Raw genomic sequence first — 26,053 nt, 5'->3', positions numbered from 1 at the left:
CTTCTGAAATCAGCCAATAGGAGGTGAGCTTCTGAAGACAGCCAATAGGAGGTGAACGTTTGAAATCCTATTGGCTGTTCTAATCAGCCAATAGGAGGTGAGGTTCTGAAATCATATTGACTGTTTAAATCAGCCAATAGGATGAGAGCTACTGAAATTCTATTTATATATAGGGATGAAGATAGAAGATGCTGCTTGGATAAAGACTTTGCTGCTTGGATGGATGAAGACTTCACCGAATGGATGAAGACTTCTGCCGCCTGGATGGATGAAGACATCTCTGCCTGGATGAAGACTTCTCTGCCTGGATGTCGGGACTTCAGAACTGTAAGGGGATCTTCAGGGATTATTGTTAGGATTTTTTAAATTGTTTGGGTGGGTTTTTATTTTAGATTAGGGGTTGGGCTTGAAAAATAGCTGAATGCTCTTTTAAGGGCAATGCCCATCCAAATGCCCTTTTCAGGGCAATGGGTAGCTTAGGTTTTTTTTAGAGTTAGGGTTTTTATTTAGGGGGTTGGTTGGGTGGTGGGTTTTACTGTTGGGGGATGTGTGTATTTTTTTTTACAGCTAAAAGAGCTATCTTTGGGGCAATGCCCCACAAAAGGCCCTTTTAAGGGCTATTGGTAGTTTATTGTAGTCTAGAGTTTTCATTATTTGTGTGTGGGGGGGTATTTTTAAAGGGGTATTAGATTAGGTGTAAAAACTTATATTTTGGATAATTTTGTTATTTTTCGTAATTTAGTGTTTGTTATTTTTTGTAACTTAGTGTTTGTTTTTTTTTGTAATTTAGTACTTTGTAATAATGTTTAATTGTATATTTAAATAATTTTAGTAGTGTTAGGTTTTTTAATATGTAATTTAATTTATTTAATTGGTAGTTTAATACAATTTTAGTATAATAGTTAGGGTAGGTTAATTTATAGTTTAAAATTTAATTTATTTTAATTCTACATTTAAGTTTTAATTTATATTAAGATAGGGATCTTGTAATTTTAATTTAAAGTTAAGGGGCTGTTAGGTTTAGGGGTTAATAGCTTAATTTATTTTTTTGCGATGTGGGGGGCTGACGGTTTAGGGGTTACTAGGTTTAGTTAGTGGTGGTGATGTTGAAGGCCAGAGGTTTAGAGGTTAATAAGTTTATTTAGTGGCGGCGGTGTCAGGGAGCGGCAGGATAGGGGTTAATACATTTTATTTGTGTCGGCGATGTCAGGGACGGCGGATTAGGGGTGTTTAGACTCAGGGTTTATGTTAGGGTGTTAGTTGTAAACGTAACTTTTTTTCAACCATATAAATTAATGGGGTATATTTCATTCTCCTGCAGCATCGAACATAAGCTTTCAGTGCTTTCAGACTCCCATTGATTTCTATGGTATCCGCGGCCTCAAGGGTGGCAGTTTGAAAACTAGGTACGCTGCGTCGGAAGAGCCGCAAGCTTACCTGTTAAATGTTTGATAAATTTTGAAAAGTGTCAAATAGAATCGTATGTGTATTCGGAACATCTGTAGTGATGTAAGCATCGATCTGCATCGGATTGAGATTGCAGGATCGTATTTTACGTCACAAATTTCAACATTTCCCGATCTTGGCGCTTTGATAACTAGGTTGGATCAATCTTGCAACAATTACGATGTGGAATTCCAGCATATTTTCGGTTGATGCTTTCATAAATATACCCCAGTGTGTTAGTATTTGTATTAAGAAATACAGAGCAGATGTCGAGAAAAACATATGTAATATAGATTTTAGTTAGATCTAATCATTATTAATTTTTTGTTACTAATTTGACATCTAACGTACTGATCTGCTCATACAGATATTAATGAATGTACAGAGAGGCCAGACCAGTGTGGCAATGGAAAATGTAGAAACACCCGTGGCTCATTCAAGTGCATCTGTGACACTGGTTATGCAGCCGACTATACGGGAACAACCTGTGTTGGTAAGTCCTGCTAATAAAATAATCTTTAAGTTAAAAACTGTGTTGTTATTTTCTAATCATTATGTACATAACACAGAAGGATAAAAGTGCTCTCTCAGCACGTGTGTTTATTGTAGTAACATTTCATGGTATCAGACCCATCCTCAGAGCAAAACTATATAGCAAACTATAGCACATAAAAAAACAAGTACCTCCCTAAACAGAACCAACCACCAAGATGGTTACCTAGTAACCCCATACACACCAACTTATCAATAGAAATATTAAAAACACGAGATAATATTGTGACAAGTCCAAAATCACTTCCATTATCCCAAAGTGAAAAAACAAACAAATAGCATTTCAGAGAGATATGTGAATGGCAAACTGCATAGTAACAAACAAGTCTGTATAACCCAACACACCAAGTATAGTACAACCAATGAGAGTAAACTGTACAAAACACATCTCTTGTAAAAAAAAAAAAAAAAAAAAAAAAGCAGTCGCCTAGATTACGAGTCTTGCGTTAGCCTTAAAAAGCAGCGTTGAGAGGTCCAAACGCTGCTTTTTAATGCCTGCTGGTATTACGAGCCTTGCAGGTACAGGTGTACCGCTCACTTTTTTGGCCAGACTAGAAAATACCGCAAATCCACTTACGTCAATTGTGTATCCTATTTTTTCAATGGGATTTGCCTAACGCCGGTATTACAAGTCTTCCAAAAAGCGAGCGGTAGACCCTCTCCTGTCAAGCCTGGTATCGCATTTTAAAGTCAGTAGTTAAGAGTTTTAGGGGCTAACGCCGTATTATAAAACTCTTAACTAAAGTGCTAAAAAGTACACTAACACCCATAAACTACCTATTAACCCCTAAATCGAGGCCCCCACATCGCATAAACTATAAATTATTTTTTTAACCCCAAATCTGCCAAACCGGACATCGCCGCCACTATAATAAATATATTAACCCCTAAGTCGCCGCACTCCCACCTTTCAAACACTAGTTAAATTTTATTAACCTCTAATCTGCCGTCCCTAACATCGCCGACACCTACCTACATTTATTAACCCCTAATCAGCCGCCCCCAACATTGCCGCCACTATATTAAATGTATTAACCCCTAAATCAAAGTCTAACCCTAACACCCCCTAACTTAAATATAATTTAAATAAAATTACTTCAATTAACTAAATTATTTCTATTTAAAGCTAAATACTTACCTATAAAATAAACCCTAAACTAGCTACAATATAACTAATAGTTATATTGTCGCTATCTCAGGGTTTATTTTTATTTTACAGGAAACTTTGTATTTATTTTAACTAGGTAGAATAGTTTTTAAATAGTTATTAACTATTTAATAGCTACCTTAAAGACAAATTTACCTGTAAAATAAAACCTAACCTAAGTTACAATTACAGCCAACACTACATTATAATTAAATAAATTCCCTAAATTAACTACAATTAAATACAATTAAATACAATTATCTAAAGTACGGAAAAAAACAAACACTAAATTACAGAAAATAATAAAATAATTACAAATTTTTTAAACTAATTACACCTAATCTAATCCCCCTAATAAAATAAAAAAAGCCCTACCCTATACTAAATTACAAATAGCCCTTAAAAGGGCCTTTTGCGGGGCATTGTCCCAAAGTAATCAGCTCTTTTACCTGAAAAAAAAAGTACAATACCCCCCCAACATTAAAACCCACCACCCACACACCCAACCCTACTCTAAAACTCACCCAGCCCGGTTGGGTGAAGACTTCTCAAAATAAGGTGATCTTCAAAGGGGTTAGTGTTAGGTTTTATTAAGGGAGTATTGGGTGGGTTTTAGAGTAGGGTTGGGTGTGTGGGTGGTGAGTTTTAATGTTGGGGGGGTATTGTACTTTTCTTTCAGGTAAAAGAGCTGATTACTTTGGGGCAATGCCCCGCAAAAGGCCCTTTTAATGGCTATTTGTAATTTAGTATAGGGTAGGGATTTTTATTATTTTGGGGGGCTTTTTTATTTTATTAGGGGGATTAGATTAGGTGTAATTATTTTAAAAAACTTGTAATTATTTTCTGTAATTTAGTGGGTTTTTTTTCTTACTTTAGATAATTGTATTTAATTGTAGTTAATTTAGGGAATTTATTTAATTATAGTGTAGTGTTAGGTGTAATTGTAACTTAGGTTAGGTTTTATTTTACATGTAAATTTGTCTTTATTTTAACTTGGTAGCTATTAAATAGTTAATAACTATTTAATAACTATTCTACCTAGTTAAAATAAATACAAACGTGCCTGTAAAATAAAAATAAACCCTAAGCTAGCTACAATGTAACAATTAGTTATATTGTAGCTATCTTAGGGTTTATTTTATAGGTAAGTATTTAGTTTTAAATAGAAATAATTTAGTTAAATGTAGTTATTTTATTTAGATTTATTTAAATTATATTTAAGTTAGGGGGGTTAGGGTTAGACTTAGGTTTAGGGGTTAAGAACTTTAATATAGTGGCAGCGATGTTGGGGGCGGCAGATTAGGGGTTAATAAGTGTAGGTAGGTGGCAGCTACATTGGGGGCGGCAGATTAGGGGTTAATAAATATAATGTAGGTGTCTGCGATGTTGGGGGCAGCAGATTAGGGGTTCATAACTATAATGTAGGTGGAGGCGGTGTACGGAGCGGCAGATTAGGGGTTAATAATATCATGTAGGTGTCGGCGATGTCGGGGTTGGCAGATTAAGGGTTAACAAGTGTAAGATTAGGGGTGTTTAGACTCGGGGTTCATGTTAGGGTGTTAGGTGTAGACATAAATGTTATTCCCCCATAGGAATCAATGGGGCTGTGTTAGGAGCTGAATGCTTCTTTTTTGCAGGTGTTAGACTTTTTTTCAGCCGGCTCTCCCCCATTGATTCCTATGGGGAAATTGTGCACAAGCACGTTTAGCCAGCTCACCGCTAACGTAAGCAGCGCTGGTATTGAGGTGAGACGTGGAGCTAAATTTTGCTCTCCGCTCACTTTTCTGTGGCTAAAACCCGTAATACCAGCGCTGTCTAAGTGAACGGTGAGCATAAACTGCTCGTTAGCACCGCACAGCCTTACTGACAAAACTCGTAGTCTAGCCGAGTGTGTTTTAAATAGAACTATTTATTTATTTATTTACATATTTTAAAATTGATAGAAAAATGCAACCATTTCTTGTTTTTACACCAGGGGGACATTTATTGACTTTAAAAACATGTTCACCATGTTTTTCTTCATGTTTTGAGGTAGGGGAGTTTAGTCCCCAAAATATCACCTTAACAAATATAGGGCTAGATTACGGATGGAGAGCTATTTTGCGCTCTCTCTCGTACTTTAATGCGAACACAACCCAACATGTGCAAAAAAAAGTCTGTCTAGCTAAGTTAAAGTATATGGTAAAGATAATACTTTGCAAAGTCACTATCACACTAACATGTCCCCCCATAAACTTCAAACACCCATACGCACATTCTTACCCACATCGCAATAAGCCCCCTACTCTATTAACCCCTAAACAGTTACATAGCCCACCAGAAATCCTCCCCACTACACTATTAACCCCTAAACTGCCACAACCCACATTGCAAAATACCCCCTAACCTCCACAACTCTCCATAGCAAAATACCTCCTAACCACCCAACACCCCTAACCTAAAGTCCCCTAAGTTAGAAAATAAATTTAAAGAACTACTATATCAAAAATAAAAAAACACCATTACAGAAAATTAAAAAAACATTTCCAAAAGTAAAATTCCCCAAACAGTAAGACCTATACTAAAACTAAAGTCCCCTTAAAAAAAAGCTACTGCTAAAACACTTCTAAATTAACACTAAAACCTACTCTAAAAATATGTTGAAGTGATTGTATCTTTTTTGCATAAAAAAACAATTTCTAAAACCAAAGTAACCCCCCAGCCCCCCAAAAGACAAACAACTAACCTTAAAAAATTTACCTGAGAAAAGCATTTGTCAGGCAGTGCCCTTAAGTAATCATAGCTCTTTTGCATTACATAAAATTCCTATCTTAAATTAACCTAACTGGCAAACAAATATGCCCTGAAAACAGCATGACTAAAGCTATTTTGCCAATAAAAAAACAAAACAAAAAAAAACATAAAAAAACCCCCTATCCTAAAAAAGATTACCCCGAAAAGGCCATTTGGTAGGGCATTGCCCTAAGCGATTACAGCTCTTTTTTTAATAAAAATAAATAAATCTGTATCCTAAAAATAAAAGCCCATCCAAAAAAATCCTAATGCTTAACCCCAAAGTTCTACTCACTCAACTTGAATCTTTGTGATTATCTCTGATTGGGTTCCTCTTCATCCATGGTAGCGCTCTGCTGGGGCTGTCCACTTCCACTCGGTCTTCACCAATCTTCCATCCGATACTTCTTCACTTCTTGTGAACTGCTGATCTTCCATCCAATGTCCTCTTTATGCATTCACTGCCGCGCACTGAATCTTAAATGCAAGGTGCCCTTGCATTGCTATTGGCATTAGAAAAAAAGCTTTCATTCTATTGGCTGATTTGAATTTGGATTTGAAAATCAGCCAATTGAAATGCAAGGGAACTCCTATATAAGCGGGGAACCACGCATTCAAGCTTCAGCGTGCAGTGGTGACTGCATGAAGAGGACACTGGACAGAAGATCAGAGGTAGTAAAGAAGCATTGCATGGAAGATGGATGAAGACCGGGTGAAAGAGGACAGTCCCAGCGAAGTGCTGCCATGAAGAGGAGCCCCATTAGAGATTATCACGAAGAAGCCGGATTCAAGTTGAGCGAGTAGAAACTTTGGGGTTTAGCCATAGGACTTTTCAGGGTGGGCTTTTTTTAGGATAGGGATTTTTTATTCAAAAAAGAGCTGTAATCACTTTAGGGCAATGCCCTACCATATGCCCTTTTTAGGACAATTTTTTTTAGGATTTTCTTTAGCAGTTTACGGGTTAATAGTGTTGTGGGGTCGTTTCCAAAGTGGGAGTGACATTTAAGGGTTAATATTGTAGCATGGTAGTTTGTGGTGAGGGGTGTGACAGTTTAGGGGTTAATAGCATAGTTTAGCGCAACGTTTTCCTTCTTTCAAGTCACATAAAAAATTTCAGCATCTGCATTTACTTTCAACCTGTTATACGAGCTCACTTTTGTGCTCAATTGAAAGTATAGGGAGTGCAAATTATTGTAAATTCAAGCAACTACGGTAGATCAAACACGCTCTACTTGTAAAACAGAGTTGTGCACTATAAACAACGCAATGTCGTGATTGCGTTTGCATTCTTCATGCAAACTATTGCGCTTCATCAGTAATCTAGCCCATGTGTTTATTATGGGAAAATCCAATATAGAGTTTTATACACATTATGATATTGACCAGGTGGCATTTTTCTATTTCAATTTTAAAATGTTTGATTAAAAAAATGTTTTTTATTTAAAGTAAGATCATTTTTTTTCATATTTATTGTAAAATGTTTATAATAATTTATTAGGTGTATGGTCTTATTTGTTAATTTTCAGTCTGCAGTTAAAACGGCAGAGAAAACTGGAACAAGTTCATTATCAAGGCTGTGACACACTGCAAGCGGAGCGGTGCGCAGCGTGTAGATGCAGCTGTGCACGCTCAGTGTGTCCTGCCTTTTCATCTCTGAGCACTCTGCTGCGTCAGCTCGCGTAGCTGAGTACTCAGAGATGAAATAATTGAACTTCAGAAGCGATGCGGTGCGAAGCAGCTGCTTCGCCTCGCGCCACATCGCTTGCAGTGTGTCACAGCCTTTAAGTTGTAATGTAAAACTAAGTGCTAAAAGTACATTTATAGTACAAGTATGGGCGTCACATGTGCTGGCGTTACCGTGTTTATTTAGAATACAAAACGTTTGGTAAATGGGCAGGTGCTGTGCAGGTACTTGTGGCACTTTGAATATATTGCGTCAATAATAATTTGCTATTCTTGCAATGTAATAATCCGTTGCTGCAAGAATTTGTAAATAATCTTAACAACAATTCTTCTAACAGTTTTCTAGCATATTGAGTGACTTAGGAGGAGGTGAACTACCCTGATATTAAAGATTAACTGGTTGCATGTGCATGACAAGACTTTCTTATATGAATTACGGCCTGTGTGCACAAGGCCAGGCACTCACATCATACAAAAGGGGTTATTGACCAGAAAAGGGGTTACAACACTATAGGTCAGGGATGGTTGGTGGTCCTGGTGATGTCACACGTCTAGTGATGTCACAAAGGAGGGCAGTCACTGTAGCTGATAAGGGAGCTGGATGTGGAGGAGGTGATTTTACCCCAGGATCTCAGCTCCTTTACCAGCTACAGATGATCAAGACCCCTCAAGTGAAAGAAAATTGCCTGCTTTTTCAAATGTACTTGAAAAGTACCAAGCCCCCATAAATATAACAAAACGTTTAAAAAGTAACAACATTCTACTATGGCTCAAGGGGCCTCTAGTTTTTATTACAAACCCCAAACGTCAGTATGGACCCCTTATGCAACTTTAAATACCATTGCTAAAAATATAGGGCCAGATTATGAGTAGAGCGCAAACAGTTACGCACAAGCTATAAGGGGTTTATTGTGGGTGTTTGCGAGTGTTGGGTTCTTTGCTCATATTACAAATTGAAAGTAAACGCAATTGCTTGACCATACATATGTTTATATGTTTATATGTGTACAGATGTATTTATGTATTTATATGTGCATATATATATATATATATATATATATATAATCACATTGCATTGGAGCCCTTTGCAGTTAAGTAGATAAAAAGATGTTAAAAACATATTTATGCAATATTCATTTTTACTACAGTGTTTAACTGTGTATTTACTGTAAATATTTCACATTCCAATGTTCTGCACATAGCAGAATATGTTCTATGTATTTACAACTAGATATTACTATATGTATATTTATATATCTATATTTAATCATATATATATATATATATATATATATATATAGGTATAGATATGTATTCTACCACAATATGAGATATAGGTAGAAATATGTATTTATGAATAAATAGAACTTATTCTTCTATGTGAAGAACATTTGAATGTGAAATATTCTTATTTTTATGTTGGTTTAGCGCACTTGAAAATATGCAATGGGGTTAGCACGAGAGTGGGGTTTTTTTCACTTTTTTGCTCTATTGACTTCTATGGGGGAATATATTATTGCACGCGAGCGGAAACAGTTTGCTTTCAACTCATAATACGAGCTCAACCCAACGACCCCAAAAAGCTTACTTCTAGCGCAGTTAATTCTCGAGCAGGAGTGTTAAATAATACTCCATTTAGGACCATAGTAAGATTTCAATGTTATTTACTAAAATTACAACAAAAATATAGGGCTAGATTACAAATGAAGCACAAAAACAGTAGTACTACTGAGCGCTAACACCGCTCAAAGGACTATAAACTGCTGAGTATAACTAGAGTACTGTGGTTATTTCTTACCATAATTTTACTTTTCCTCCTGTACCCTAAGCTCTCATTAATGCCGTTCCCTTATTTTTACCCATTACAAAAGCCAGTTGGTAAAGCTCTGCACCTCTATACTGCGCCATCGCCATCACACGTATTGTTTGTGACAGAAGCAGTGCGCTTTCACAGGTTTTGACTATTCTGGCTCTTTGACAGATGTAACACACTTTGAATCAGCACAACAGAAATGAGAATATTTACGTTTGCAGATTATTCATAATGTTTTACATAACAACAATAAAATAATATAGAGAAATGCAGTCTCTACAAAAATATAAACTTTGTGCTTTGTATTGTGCTGCTAACCGGAAGTGCTTGCTATAGTCATATTCAATTATAGCAGAGCTTAGTGTGAAAGTGCAGATCTTCACTAACCAGCACTTGTAAAGGGTTAAAAAATCACAATAGATTTGAAGAGAAATGCAGGCACAAGAGGACAAACAGATTAGTAATAATTATACTATTATAGCTGTGCACAGCAGTAAAATGTCCCTTTAAATCAATAGCGCTCCTATTCTTGCACTTATATTTCAAGCTAGAAGTAAGATTTTTGTGTTAACTTCGCTAGAAGTAAGTACGTGTAGAGCCAATTAGGCTTGCAGCGACATAAGGGTTAAGGCTGTCTGGGAGAGTGAAGTTAGAGGGAGTTACTGGTGTTTGCAACAATGTTGCAGGTGTAGGGAGTGGCTTACCTTTCTTATGCTGATTCACTGCATTTCCTGTTCCTCTTTGACCTTGGACAAGAAGCTGGCAAGTTGATCCTTCTTCACAGAAGCAGATTACTTCTCCATTCTTCAATCCTTTCATCATGAGGCGTTCCAGAAGATCATCCGCTCCTCCCCTGAGATTTAGGGAGGGAAAAGTTCCTGTTACTAGGCGTGGATTACAAGAGCAGCAGCTAAGTATTACTGAGGCTGACCAAATTACCCCCCTTTCTCAAATAATTGAGGAAACACCTCCCTCCCCAGCTATAGACCAGGCCACTAACAACCAGCATAACTTAGCACCTAGGCGAATAATAGAAAATTATCCCCCTATGCAAGACATCCACACTGTAGAAATTCACCCCCCTCCAAACCCCCAGCTTCATTTACAAACTATCCCCCCCCCTTCCCACCAGCCTTCCCCTCCTGCTTTGGCCCCACAGGCAGCTAGTAACCAGGACCTTAACATTTTAGGGATGTTTGCATCCCTTCCACCAAATGCGGCAGGTGCAGTAGCATCCCTGCTTTCCTCTCTTGCGCAAGCGATTACTGCAGGAACACCACTACAAAACTTTAATTTGGCCCCTAGTGCGGCCGTTTCTGGCGACCTTGGCCCCCTGAGTATATGTTCAACTACGCCGGTTTTGGCGCCAAAAACGCCATCTTTAAATCAAAATATGGCTTCTGACACGGCCCCTCCATCTATGGTCCCCACTGTAAGTCGCGCGCATCTAGCCCCAGTGGCCCCGCCCCCTCAATCCGCCGTTGCTAGGCAGATTTCCCATGGGCCTGATCCTGCCACTAGACCCCTTCAGGACACATTACCGCATTCAGTAGAGGGACCGGTCTCACTCCGGCCGCAAGCGGTGCTTGACTCCCAACCTCCTGGTGGTCCCATGCCCCCTCATCCTCCTAGGCCGCGCGTAGGTTTGCCGCTGACGTCACTTCCGGTCGAGCGTGCTTACGCTTCCGGTGACGTCAGCGGACCAATTCAGCCACGCGGTAGGACGGCGGCCAGACGCGGACTCCTGGCAGGTGAGCACCGTAAGCGCTCTCAGGCCAGGGGCCGCCTAGTCGGTCGCCGGAGGGGCTTTGGGGACAATATGCAACTTGCAAATGTACGGGCGAGCAGGGCGGCTGTTTTTGAAACTGATAGCGTGACAGGGGGGCGCAGGGTTCAAGGCATTAGCAGGCGAGCAAATGTTGATAACATAGTGAATGAAAATGCTTTACAAAGGAATGAAAGCCTTACACAGAATGTTATGGTTAACCCTATGGGAATGAATGCTATTAACCCTATGGAAATGAATGCTACCGAGACTAATGTGCAAACTCGCATTAACCCTTCAGGGCAAAACACATTAACTAAGGCAAATACATTAACTAACGCTATTAATGTGCAAACGCATAATGTTAACCAAACACGCAACATGCTTACAGTTGCTGCAGACGTGCACACACATCATGTCAGCACAAGTGTTGGCACTCAGCCAAGTGCAGATATCATTGGTGTGAGTGCAAATAGGATGATATTAACTGAGGCAAATGATTATGCAGCTAGGCCTAGCTCAGTTACTGCGGCTATGAGCAGGGATAATACTACTAGGGATTTGCATGTGAGAATGGCTGGTATGAATGCTGCAAATGATTCTAATATTGCTAATAACATTAATGCTATTCATGCCCCTGTGCAAATGGTTCCTGTGCAAATGGTTCCTGTGCAAATGGTTCCAGCTGATAATGTCTCTGTGCAGGGGGGTTTGAGTGGTCAGAATGTGGCAAATGCTGGCACTGCCCAGAGAGTGACTGATGCTGCGAATGTGGCACAATCGGGATTTGGGGCACCTCAGGTCACACCTGGGCTTCCCCTGGTTCAAGGGCAAAGTGCTCGCGATTTTCTCTCTGTCTTGCAGGAAGTTTTGTCCGTGAAACAGAACGCATCCGGCATGTCATCCACTGTAACAGCTTCCTCTTCCGCTGCAGCGGCCTCATCAGCAGCAGCACAACAGGCGGTCCCATTAACAACACAACAAGCACCAGCTCAGCAGGCCCCCTCTATCGTCACTGAAGGTGTAACCTCGCTGGCTCCACAGACTACTCTAGCAGCAGCAGCATCCGCAGCGGAGGCAGCCAACACATCCTCAGCTGGAAACGGTGAGGCATATGCACCTAATCACCCTAGGGAACACTTATCTGATTCTTCCTCTACTGACTCAGAGTTAAGCAGTGACACGTCTTTGGGCTTAAAAACTAAGGGGCAAAAACGCATGTACAAGATGCTTAAGGAAATGAGGTCAGACAAATTACAGAAAGATCAGAGAAATGAGGTAGTAACCACAGTAGCCACCGCCCAGCCGCAAACCACTTCAGCAGTGGCCAGCAGAAAATTAGCTTTAGCTGGCGATGCTTTGTCCTGCCCAATTTTCTCTCTTCATGGTCACCTGAAGAAGAAATTGGTAAGGAGAATTCAAGAGGGCAGATATGTTAATATTTTCGAACTCTCCCTTGAGGCGCATAGGCAGAAAGAGAAGAGTGCGGATGGCACAGGCCCTAAGAGAGTAAAGCGACCAGAGACATTTGACGAATGGCTCAAGTGTTTTCGGATCCTTTCCTCTTGCTACTTAGATAAATTTCCAAATCAAGGACAGGCGCTCCTTAAGCATGCTGACACAATCCATTGGATCTACCAGCACCATAAAGAGGGAGTGTGGAGGGACTATGATTCCAATTTCCGAAGGAAAATGGATGGCAACCCAGCGCTAGCATTCGGGTCTCAAGAAATGCATCTGTGGTCCCGGCTAGGTGCTGAGAGATCACCCTCCCCACCGTCAGGTAGCAGGGGCGCAGGGCCCCGCTTTCAAAGCAGGAGCAGGCGTAAGGGTAGGGAGTGCTGGGCCTTTCAGGAGAAGAGGTGCGATAAGGGTGCAGCATGCCTGTACCGGCATGTATGCAAATTCTGCGGCGCGCCACACCCGGGAGCTGATTGCTCCCGGAGAAAGGACACTAACACAGATAAATCAACATCACGGCAACCCCTTGCTGCTAAGGGCGCCCACCCCGGTGAGGGTGGACGCTCTTGAGCTGTGGTTGCGCACATATCCTGACCGCCAAGCAGCAGGCTTGCTCTTGGCGGGGTTCAGGGATGGTTTCGTGATACCCACCAATAAACCGGTGGTGGGTTCGCAGAATCATCGTAATTTGAAATCTGCCTATCAATACCCAGGGGTGGTCAGAGAGAAGCTAGCAAAGGAAATATCTCTGGGGAGGGTAGTAGGCCCCTTTTGTGCCCCTCCTATGGATAACTTGGTTATCTCCCCTCTGGGGGTGGTCCCAAAGAAGGAACCGGGAAAGTTCCGCCTTATACAGCATCTCTCTTATCCCAGGGGCCAATCGGTCAATGATGCGATTGCCCCGGAGCTTAGCACGGTTCACTACCAATCATTTGATAACGCCCTTGATCTGGTCCGTGGGTTCGGGAGAGGTGCCTTGTTGGCGAAGCTGGATATTGAATCCGCCTTTCGTCTCCTTCCTTTGCACCCTTCATCATTTCACCTTATGGGATGTAAATTTGAGGGAAATTACTATGTGGACAGATGCCTACCCATGGGGTGTGCCATCTCATGCTCTATGTTCGAATGTTTTAGTACATTTTTACACTGGGCAGTAGCCAAATTGGTGGGAGGGGACTATGTAGCGCACTACCTCGATGATTTCCTCTTGGTAGGTGAGTGCAATACAGACAGGTGTAGCCACCTTATGGTTGAAATGAGGAGTCTCATGTCACAACTTGGAGTCCCTTTAGCAGTGGATAAGACACAGGGTCCATGTACTACTTTGACTTTCCTGGGTATTGAGATAGACACCTTGCAGATGATATGCAGATTGCCTACGGAAAAGGTACAAAATATGTTGGTTGCAGTTAGGGCGGCTGTTTCCAAAAAATACATATCTTTGAGGGAACTGCAGTCCCTCTTAGGATTGTTAAACTTTGCCTGTAGGGTGATCCCAATGGGCAGGGTTTTTAATAGGAGGCTGGAAAGTCCCCTTAGGGGCAACCCCAGCGTGTCAATGAAAATACTTGTATCGCAGGACATGAAGGATGACCTAAAAGTCTGGGAAGTGTTTTTAAGCCAATTTAATGGAATTACTGTCTGGCGAGATGCCCCGATATCTAGTCAGATTCTGCATCTATTTACAGACGCGGCGGGGTCCCAGGGTTACGGTGCCTATTTCCAAGGGGAATGGTGCGCCGGACCCTGGCCTTTGGAATGGAGTTCTACTCCCCTGATCAGGAACATGACCCTCCTTGAATTGTTCCCTATCGTCATGGTGGTTGAGCTGTGGGGGCAGAGGTTTAGGAATAGGGCGGTAATATTCTGGACAGATAACTTAAGTGTCGTACATTCCATTAATAGACTTTCTGCTTCCTCTGTAACGGTGGTTCGATTGTTGCGGCATTTAGTTTTGAGGTGCCTCCAGCTCAACATTAATTTCCAAGCAAGTCATGTGCCAGGGGTGAATAATGTTATAGCAGATGCCCTATCTAGATTCGATTGGGCTACTTTTAGACGATTAGCGCCACTGGCGGCAGAGGCAGGGCTAACCTGTCCCGGTTTTCTTTGGCAGCTAGTGGACCATGGCTATCCTTAATCCCATTGGTCCGCTCATCCCTCGCCCCAGCGACCTGGCGAACCTACGTTAGCCACTGGAAGGAATGGGACCAATTCTGCATCACGCGGAGGGCGGAGTCATCAGTCAGCTCTCAGGGGATGCTGGGTGAGTGGCTAGTAAGCATGCAAGCGCAAGGTTTGCGAAAAGGGGCAGTCCAGTCACGCATGGCAGCCCTATCATTTTTCTTCAAACTACTGGGTGCAGGGGACCCCACAGGCTGTTTTTTCATTAGACAGACTCTCAAGGGTTGGGGGCGGATGCAGCCCAACAAGGGAGATGTTAGGGAGCCTATTACTCGGGACCGGCTTGAGAGGCTGGTAGCGGTTTTACCTATCATTTGTAAGTCAGAATTTGAGGTCTTACTTTTTAAAGCAGCCTTCGTCCTGGCATTCGCAGGGGCCCTGCGAATTACAGAACTAGTGTCCCCGTCAAAAAAGCATATGGACAGAGGGGTGCAATTTGACCATGTCAGAATTTCGCCACCTGCTGTCTTGCTCTTTATACCTAAATCAAAAACAGATCAAGCGGCTAAGGGTACTTGGCTAACCTTTACAGCCCAAGGCGATGCTTGCTGCCCCATGGAGACTTTGGCAGCATATGTGCGCCATAGGCCAGCGTTGGCTGGCCAATTCTTGATACATGAGAATGGAATGGCTCTTTCTATCTACCAGTTTCGTAGAGTCTTGGCGCTTGCGGTAGAGAGAGCTGGTTTTGACCCCTCCAGGATTACCCCCCATTCGTTCCGCATAGGAGCGGCTACGGATGCTGCCTTGCAGGGGGCTCAGGAGCAAACTATTAAAACATTGGGTCGCTGGCGATCAAATCGGTATAAGTTGTATGTTCGCCCATTATCTGGTAGTTGTGCTTCTCACCAGGTGTAATGAGGAAAAAAGGGGGAGACGGGGTGTTTGTGAATTCCATTCTTTGATAACACTTGTTTCTATCTTTCAGGTGTACGCAAGGCTTCAACAAGGGTATGGATCGTGGGCCATTCCTTCATTCATTGGGCGGCGATCCGTGCTCTCACTAGGGTTGGGGGGCAGAATTTGGGTTTCCCTGCATCAAAAGCTTCCATCCGTTGGCTGGGGTTTAAGGGTTTGTGCTGGCCCCAGCTCCCCAATGTTCTCACAGATGCCCATAGACGGTGGGGTAAACCCCACATTATTCTAATACATTTAGGGGGTAATGACATGGGTGCCATTCCATCCCTCGAATTGACCAAAATTATTCAGTCAGACTTAGGCTGGCTTAGGGCATGGATGCCGGGGGTAATTATAGGCTGGTCTAATGTAATAGCGCGCCGCCAATGGCGATATATGGGATCCTCAGGCGCAGCCTATAGGGTGAGGAAGAAGCTGAATAGGGATGTGGGCGCGGCCGTCACTGGTAACCAGGGCTTCGTGGTACGGCACGATGCCATTACAGCCGACAAGCGGGAGCTCTATAGACCTGATGGGGTTCATTTATCTGATGTAGGGCTAGACTTATTTTTAGGGGATTTGTCAAAAGCTCTCGCTCCCTTCCTGTAAGTCAGGTCGGGTGGGTGGCGGCAAGTGATACCTGAGATGCTATCCCTTGTGGCGGGAGGATTGCGGCCCAGTAGCGGCGAACGGGGCGAGTGATGGCCAGGCTGATGAGGGTGGGGCTCGATTACTTCAGTTAACTGGAGTGCCCCTCCCTCCGGGTAGGTAGGCCAGAAGAACTCGTAACACCCCTAGTAGCATTTCCATTTCTTGTGCAGAGTTTTTCTGCTGTTGCCTTCCATTAGGCCGCTCTCCTCTGTAGTCCGGGGGGTTAGTCTTAGCCTCTCATTTGCCGCCATCTGTTGAATTCTTATCTGTCGGTTTAGTTAATAGTTAAGCCTAAAGTTATAGGTTAATAAATGGGACCAGTGATGGTTCATAAATTTTACCCAAATTACTTGTGTCTGTCTTTATTTAAGGTTAGGCCCCGTGGGCCAGTTAAAGCACAGTTATTACAATTATTAAGGTTAGGCCCCGTGGGCCAGTTAAAGCATAGTTATGTTTATGTTTATTGAAGGTTATTTTTCCCCTCCCCTCTTCTGGGATCGACAAGGTAAGCCTTTAATCCCTTAAGTACGTGTAGAGCCAATTAGGCTTGCAGCGACATAAGGGTTAAGGCTGTCTGGGAGAGTGAAGTTAGAGGGAGTTACTGGTGTTTGCAACAATGTTGCAGGTGTAGGGAGTGGCTTACCTTTCTTATGCTGATTCACTGCATTTCCTGTTCCTCTTTGACCTTGGACAAGAAGCTGGCAAGTTGCCCGCCCTCCCACCCATTTGCGGCATGAGAGTTTAGGTAGGGTGCTAAGGCTGAGGTAGGGATAGGTGTCCTAATCTATGTAAGCCCTTGGCTGTAGTTTTACCTCCCTCTGCGACTAACCGGCTTAAGCGGCAGGTTGTCTCAGAGCCTATTGGATGGTAGGTTAAAAGAGCACCCTAACTGCGGGAGGATTGCGGCCCAGTAGCGGCGAACGGGGCGAGTGATGGCCAGGCTGATGAGGGTGGGGCTCGATTACTTCAGTTAACTGGAGTGCCCCTCCCTCCGGGTAGGTAGGCCAGAAGAACTCGTAACACCCCTAGTAGCATTTCCATTTCTTGTGCAGAGTTTTTCTGCTGTTGCCTTCCATTAGGCCGCTCTCCTCTGTAGTCCGGGGGGTTAGTCTTAGCCTCTCATTTGCCGCCATCTGTTGAATTCTTATCTGTCGGTTTAGTTAATAGTTAAGCCTAAAGTTATAGGTTAATAAATGGGACCAGTGATGGTTCATAAATTTTACCCAAATTACTTGTGTCTGTCTTTATTTAAGGTTAGGCCCCGTGGGCCAGTTAAAGCACAGTTATTACAATTATTAAGGTTAGGCCCCGTGGGCCAGTTAAAGCATAGTTATGTTTATGTTTATTGAAGGTTATTTTTCCCCTCCCCTCTTCTGGGATCGACAAGGTAAGCCTTTAATCCCTTAAGTTTTTTGTGAGCATTGGGTTGCACTTCTATTATGAGTTGAAAGTAAACTGTTTTCACTCATGCACAAACTCGACGAGCGCAAAAGCAGAACTTAAATATTGCCCTTACCATAACCTATTCTCCCATAGAAGTAACTGGAGCAAAAAATGTGGAAAAATACCCGACTCACATGCAAACCCGATCACATATTCTCAAGTGAGCTAACCCGAGATGAAAATATTAATATTTTACATTACAATGTTCTTCACATAGAACAAATTATTCTATGTATTAATACATATTTTTATATATATATATATATATATATATATATATATATATATATATATATATATATATATATATATATATAATGGTATTTTGGTACATTATATATTTATGTCTGTATATAGATGATTTTATATTGTGTTGATATATATACAGATATATATATATTAAGATAATTAAGGTCAATTAGCTCCTGTTAAATAGTGTGTGCTGAGGTTGTTATTGTGAACCTGTATATGAAAGACAGAGGATATGAGGTTGTGCTGCTGTCTAGGGGTTCTAGGCCTGTGACGTTTGAAATATTTTTGTAATTTTGCAGTTGTGATGAAAAGCCTCACATTTTTAGTTAGAGATACTTTATTCCGTTTAGTAAGCACCATTGTAAAAAGGCTTATTTTGTTATTTTGTTTATGTTAAAACTGTATTCCTGTAAATTGTCTGTGAATAAACAGGCCAAGGCTTTTATACCTAATCCATTGTGTTTGGAGTGTTTCTCTGCTGTGAAGATACGATCGGGGTGATTGACACCCCCTGCTAGCGGCCGATACAGGGCAGGTTTTCATTATAGCTGAACCAGCGCACAGGTGAAATAATCAGCTGATGGGTGAGTGCAGGTTCATAACCATTGTGTTACTGATCAGCTGCTTACTTCACCTGTGCACTGTTTAAGCTATAATGAAAACCTGGCCTGTTGGGGGTACTTGAGGACCGTAGTTGAGAAACACAATTCTGTGGCACAGTGCCAGTTACTTAGCAATAAGAATGATACACAATCACTTCTCTACTTACTACTGTGTTGTAAAAAGAAAAATAATTTAAGAGGTGCCACAAATCCACTCCAAGTGTGAGAAGCTGGAAAAAAATTCCATGCAGCCCTGCTCAATGGAGCACACACAAACTGCCCTTGCATAACTTTTAGCCTAAGGGATTTCTAAATAGAGTTTAAAAGGTGCATACCCCAATGCCAGCATATAAAAACATGTAGTAAAGTAATGCATATATCTCAAATAAAGCTCCAATACCAGCAGATAAAGTCATGTAGTAAAGTAGTGCATATATCTCAAATACAGATCCAGTACCAGCAGATTAAAATATGTAGTAAAGTAATGCATATATTTCAAATCTTCAAATACCAGAAGATAAAAGCATGTAGTAAATTAATGCATATATCTCAAATACAGCTCCAATTCCAGCAGATAAAAGCATGTAGTAATGTAATGCATATATCTCAAATACAGATCCAATACCAGCAGATAAAAGCATGTAGTAAAGTAATGCATATATCTCAAATACAGCTCCAATACCAGCAGATAAAGTCATGTAGTAAAGTAGTGCATATATCTCAAATACAGCTCCAATATCAGCAGATAAAAACATGTAGTAAAGTAATGCATATATCTCAAATACAGATCCAGTACCAGCAGATTAAAACATGTAGTAAAGTAATGCATATATCTCAAATACAGCTCCAATATCAGCAGATAAAAACATGTAGTAAAGTAATGCATATATCTTAAATACAGATCCAGTACCAGCAGATTAAAACATGTAGTAAAGTAATGCATATATTTCAAATCTTCAAATACCAGAAGATAAAAGCATGTAGTAAATGAATGCATATATCTCAAATACAGCTCCAATACCAGCAGATAAAAGCATGTAGTAAAGTAATGCATATATCTCAAATACAGATCCAATACCAGCAGATAAAAGCATGTAGTAATGTAATGCATATATCTCAGTTACAGCTCCAATACCAACACATAAAATCATGTAGTATTCTAATGCATATATCTCAAATAAAGCTCCAACACCAGCAGATAAAAGCATGTAGTAAAGTAATGCATATCACAAGTACAGCTCCAATACCAGCAGATAAAAGCATGTAGTAAAGTAATGCATACCTCAAAGCTCAGATACCAGCAGATAAAAGCATACAGTAAAGTAAGGCATATATCTCAAATAAAGCTCCAATACCAGCAGATAAAACCATGTAGTAAAGTAATGTATATATCTATAATAGAGAGCCAATACCAGCAGATAAAAGCATGTAGTAAAGTAATGCATAAATCTATAATACAGCTCCAATACCAGCAGATAAAAGCTTGTAGTAAAGTAATGCATATCTCAATTACAGCTCCAATACCAGCAGATAAAGGCATGTAGTAATGTAATGTATATATCTATAATACAGCTCCAATAGCTGCAGATAAAATCATGTAGTAAAGTAATGCATACCTCAAAGCTCAGATACCAGCAGATAAAAGCATGTAGTAAAGTAATGCATATATATCAAATACAGCTCCAATACCAGCAGATATAAGCATGTAGTAAAGTAATGCATATATCTCAAATACAGCTCAAATACCAGCAGATAAAAGCATGCAGTAAAGTAATGCATATATCTCCAATACCGCTCCAATACCAGCAGATAAAAACATGCAGTAAAGTAATGCATATGGCTCCAATACAAGTAGAAAAAAGCATGTAGTAAAGTAATGCATTTCTCAAATTTAGCTCCGCTACCAGCAGATAAACCCATGTAGTAAAGTAATGCATATTAGACAGTGTTAATATGAATGTAACTGTACTTTGTAATATATTTTTGAAGTGTTCTTTGAAACTTTTTTGTTGCGCAAAGCTGTTAACTACAGCTCTTTGAGTGCTGACAGGATTGTTGCATAAAATGCGAATGAGCTCGCGCAATCACCTTTTTTCAAGACTTGTAATACCTGCGCAATGGAAATGGATTGTGAAAAGACCACATCGCACGTGGAAAAGTCACTACTTGTAATCTTTCCCTATGTGTGTTGTTAAAGCTCAGTATATTTTCCATAGTGGCAGTATTTGATCTCTATTATTAAGTGATTCAGCATTTTGATAAAAGCATGTAGTAAAGTAATGCATATATCTCAAATACAGTTCCAATACCAGCAGATAAAAGCATGTAGTAAAGTAATGCATATATCTCAAATACAGTTCCAATACCAGCAGATAAAAGCATGCAGTAAAGTAATGTATATATCACAAATACAGCTCCAATATCGGCAGATAAAAGCATGTAGTAATGTAATGCATATATCTCAAATACAGTTCCAATACCAGCAGATAAAAGCATGTAGTAATGTAATGCATATATCCCAAATACAGCTCCAATACCAGCAGATAAAAGCATGCAGTAAAGTAATGCATATCACAAATACAGCTCTAATACCAGCAGATAATTGCATGTAGTAAAGTAATGTATATATCTATAACACAGTTCCAATACCAGCAGATAAAAGCATGTAGTAAAGTAATGCATACCTCAAAGCTCAAATACCAGCAGATAAAAGCATGCAGTAAAGTAATGCATATATCTCAAATACAGCTTTAATAGCAACAAATACAAGCATGTAGTAAAGAAATTCATATATCTATAATACAGCTCCAATACCAACACATAAAAGCATGTAGTAAAGCAATGCATTTATCTATAATACAGCTCCAATACCAGCAGATAAAAGCATGTAGTAAAGCAATGCATTTATCTATAATACAGCTCCAATACCAGCAGATAAAAGCATGTAGTAAAGCAATGCATTTATCTATAATACAGCTCCAATACCAGCAGATAAAAGCATGTAGTAAAGCAATGCATTTATCTATAATACAGCTCCAATACCAGCAGATAAAAGCATGTAGTAAAGTAATGTATTAATCTATAATACAGTTCCAATACCAGCAGATAAAAGCATGTAGTAAAGCAATGCATTTATCTATAATACAGCTCCAATACCAGCAGATAAAAGCATGTAGTAAAGTAATGTATTAATCTATAATACAGCTCCAATACCAGCAGATAAAAGCATGTAGTAAAGTAATGCATATATCGCAAATACAGCTATAGTACCAGCAGATAAAATCAAGCAGTAAAGTAATGCATATCTCAAAGCTCAGATACCAGCAGAGAAAAGCAAGTAGTAATTTAATACATATATCTCAAATACAGCTCCATTTCCAGCACATAAAAGCATGTTGTAATTTAATACATATATCTCAAATACAGCTCCAATTCCAGCAGATAAAAGCATGTAGTAATGTAATGCATATATCTCAAATACAGCTCCAATACCAGCAGATAAAACCATGTAGTAAAGTAATGTATATATCTATAATAGAGCGCCAATACCAGCAGATAAAAGCATATAGTAAAGTAATGCATAAATCTATAATACAGCTCCAATACCAGCAGATAAAAGCTTGTAGTAAAGTAATGCATATCTCAAATACAGCTCCAATATTAGCAGATAAAGGCACGTAGTAATGTAATGCATATATCTATAATACAGCTCCAATATCTGCAGATAAAATCATGTTGTAAAGTAATGCATATCTCAAAGCTCAGATACCAGCAGATAAAAGCATGTAATAAAGTAATGCATATATCTCAAATACAACTCTAATACCAGCAGATATAAGCATGTAGTAAAGTAATGCATATATCTCAAATACAGCTCCAATACCAGCAGATAAAAGCATGCAGTAAAGTAATGCATATATCTTAAATACAGCTCCAATACCATCAGGTAAAAGCATGTAGTAAAGTAATGCATATAGCTGAAATACAGCTCCAATACCAGCTGATAAAAGCATGCAGTAAAGTAATGCATATATCTTAAATACAGCTCCAATACCAGCAGATAAAAGCATGCAGTAAAGTAATGCATATCGCAAATATAGCTCCGCTACCAGCAGATAAAACCATGTAGTAAAGTAATGCATATCTCAAATACAGCTCAAATACCAGTAGATAAAAGCATGTAGTAAAGTAATGCATATCTCAAATATAGCTCTGCTACCAGCAGATAAAACCATGTAGCAAAGTAATGCATATATCTCCAATACAGCTCCAATACCAGCAGAAAAAAAGCATGTAGTAAAGTAATGCATATCTCAAATTTAACTCCGCTACCAGCAGATAAAACCATGTAGTAAAGTAATGCATATCTCAAATATAGTTCTGCTACAAGCAGATAAACCCATGTAGTAAAGTAATGCATATTAGACAGTGTTAATATGAATGTAACTGTACTTTTTAATTTATTTTTGAAGTGTTAAGTGAAACTTTTTTGTTGCGCAAAGCTGTTAACTACAGCTCTTCGAGTGCTGACAGGATTGTTGCATAAAATGTGAATGAACTTGTGCAATCGCCTTTTTTCAAGACTTGTAATACCTGCGCAATGGAAATGGATTGTGAAAAGACCACATTGCACGTGGAAAAGTCATAACGCACTAGTTGTAATCTTTCCCTATGTGTGTTGTTAAAGCTCAGTATATTTTCCATAGTGGCAGCATTTGATCTCTTTTATTAAGTGATTCAGCATTTTGATAAAAGCATGTAGTAAAGTAATGCATATATCTCAAATACAGCTCCTATACCAGCAGATAAAAGCATGTAGTAAAGTAATGCATATATCTCAAATACAGCTCCAATACCAGCAGATAAAAGCATGTAGTAAAGTAATGTATATATTTTAAACAAAGCTCCAATACCAGCAGATAAAGGCATGCAGTAATGTAATGCATATATCTCAAATACAGCACCAATACCAGCAGATAAAAGCATGTAGTAAAGTAATGCATATCTCAAATACAGCTCAAATACCAGCAGATAAAATCATGTAGTAAAGTAATGCATATATCTCAAACAAAGCTCTAATACCAGCAGATAAAAGCATGTAGTAAAGTAGTGCATATCTCAAATACAGCACCAATACCAGCAGATAAAAGCATGTAGTAAAGTAGTGCATATCTCAAATACAGCACCAATACCAGCAGATAAAAGCATGTAGTAAAGTAATGCATATATCTTAAATACAGCACCAATACCAGCAGATAAAAGCATGTAGTAAAGTAATGCATATATCTTAAATACAGCACCAATACCAGCAGATAAAACCATGCAGTAAATGAATGCATATCTCAAATACAGCTCCAATACCAGCAGATAAAAGCATGTAGTAAAGTAATGCATATATCTCAAATACAGCTCCAATACCAGCAGGTAAAAGCATGTAGTAAAGTAATGCATATATCTCAAATACAGCTCCAATACCAACAGATAAAAGCATGTAGTAAAGTAATGCATATATCTCAAATATAGTTACACTACCAGCAGATAAAACCATGTAGTAAAGTAATGCATATCGCAAATATAGCTCCGCTACCAGCAGATAAAACCATGTAGTAAAGTAATGCATATCTCAAATATAGCTCCGCTACCAGCAGATAAAACCATGTAGTAAAGTAATGCATATCTCAAATATAGCTCTGCTACTGGCAGATAAAACCATGTAGTAAAGTAATGCATATTAGACAGTGTTAATATGAATGAAATTGTACTTTGTAATATATTTTTGAAGTGTTCCGTGAAACTTTTTGTTGTTGCGCAAAGCTGTTAACTATAAGAAATCTCAAGCTGGCAACTGGTTCATCCGATTAATAGATGAATTTAACCCATTTGTGAATATATCAGACAGATCAGTGGTTTGTTATCACAGCACCAAACTGAGAAATAATTTAACCTTTTGTAACACAGAGAGCTGTTACTTTACCTTTCTTCTTATTCAATAACACACACAAAGGAATAAAACATATGGCTAGTATAGACATGGCAAGGCACCAGGTCATAGAACTTTCCGACAAAATGTGTTGCTTCTCCCTAAACCCTGCTGCCCTAGGCACATATATAAGACTAGGTTACAAGTGGAGTGCAAATTAATAAATATATATATATATATATATATATATATATATATATATATATATATATATATATATATATATATCTGATGGTATGTTGATACAATATATATTTTTACATATATATATATACACACATGATTATATATAGGTATAGATATATAGGGAATATCTATTTAAAAATACATAGAACATATTCTGCTATGTGCAGAACAATGGAATGTAAATATTTACAGTAAATACATAGTTAAAACCTTTATTAAATATGAACATTGCATAAATATGCTATTAAACTTTTTCATCTACTTAATGTCAAAGGGCTTCAAAACTCTTATATATATATATATATATATATATATATATATATATATATATATATATATATATATATATATACTGTATATGTATTTATATATGTGTATATGTCTGTAGAAACGTGTATACTGATATAAATACATATCTACTCATATATACACACACACATATATATATATATATATATATATATATATATATATACTGTATATGTATTTATATATGTGTATATGTCTGTAAAAACGTATATACTGATATAAATACATATCTACTCATATATACACACACATATATATATATATATATATACTGTATATGTATTTATATATGTGTATATGTCTGTAGAAACGTATATACTGATATAAATACATATCTACTCATATATACACACACATATATATATACTGTATATGTATTTATATATGTGTATATGTCTGTAGAAACGTATATACTGATATAAATACATATCTACTCATATATACACACACATATATATATATATATACTGTATATGTATTTATATATGTGTATATGTCTGTAAAAACATATATACTCATATAAATACATATCTACTCATATATACAGGGAGTGCAGAATTATTAGGCAAGTTGTATTTTTTAGGATTCATTTTATTATTGAACAACAACCATGTTCTCAATGAACCCAAAAAACTCATTAATATCAAAGCTGAATAGTTTTGGAAGTAGTTTTTAGTTTGTTTTTAGTTATAGCTATTTTAGGGGGATATCTGTGTGTGCAGGTGACTATTACTGTGCATAATTATTAGGCAACTTAACAAAAAACAAATATATACCCATTTCAATTATTTATTTTTACCAGTGAAACCAATATAACATCTCAACATTCACAAATATACATTTCTGACATTCAAAAACAAAACAAAAACAAATCAGTGACCAATATAGCCACCTTTCTTTGCAAGGACAC

At 38.9% G+C, this 26,053-nt stretch overlaps 2 protein-coding genes across 5 annotated transcripts in view; both read left to right on the top strand.

The window, feature by feature from the left end:
• The window catches only part of LOC128646845 (latent-transforming growth factor beta-binding protein 4-like), a 377,095-nt gene extending 369,149 nt beyond the window's left edge, over nucleotides 1-7,946 (top strand). Inside the window, exons 14-15 of the mRNA XM_053699646.1 lie at nucleotides 1,814-1,939; nucleotides 7,939-7,946. Coding sequence (XP_053555621.1) covers nucleotides 1,814-1,939; nucleotides 7,939-7,946 — 134 coding nt within the window. The remainder of the gene's footprint in view (nucleotides 1-1,813; nucleotides 1,940-7,938) is intronic.
• A 3,006-nt stretch (nucleotides 7,947-10,952) lies between these two features.
• On the top strand, nucleotides 10,953-17,599 carry LOC128648368 (uncharacterized). 4 transcript variants are annotated; one of them, XM_053700969.1, is made up of 3 exons: nucleotides 10,953-12,283; nucleotides 14,756-14,905; nucleotides 15,752-17,599. In XM_053700969.1, exons 1-3 carry the CDS (start codon nucleotides 11,026-11,028, stop codon nucleotides 16,327-16,329), a joined length of 1,986 nt encoding a protein of 661 aa, XP_053556944.1. In that variant the 5' UTR covers nucleotides 10,953-11,025; the 3' UTR covers nucleotides 16,330-17,599. The 4 variants fall into 4 exon arrangements, 3 of the variants coding, with proteins under 3 accessions (XP_053556944.1, XP_053556945.1, XP_053556943.1); XR_008400591.1 differs by having other exon boundaries at nucleotides 10,953-14,905; XM_053700970.1 differs by lacking the exon at nucleotides 14,756-14,905.
• The last annotated feature ends 8,454 nt before the right edge of the window (nucleotides 17,600-26,053 follow it).

Source organism: Bombina bombina, chromosome 2 (assembly GCF_027579735.1).
Source record: "Bombina bombina isolate aBomBom1 chromosome 2, aBomBom1.pri, whole genome shotgun sequence".
Taxonomy (NCBI): domain Eukaryota; kingdom Metazoa; phylum Chordata; class Amphibia; order Anura; family Bombinatoridae; genus Bombina; species Bombina bombina.
Note: the sequence above shows the minus strand (reverse complement) of the source record. Positions and strands in the feature narration are given on the sequence as shown.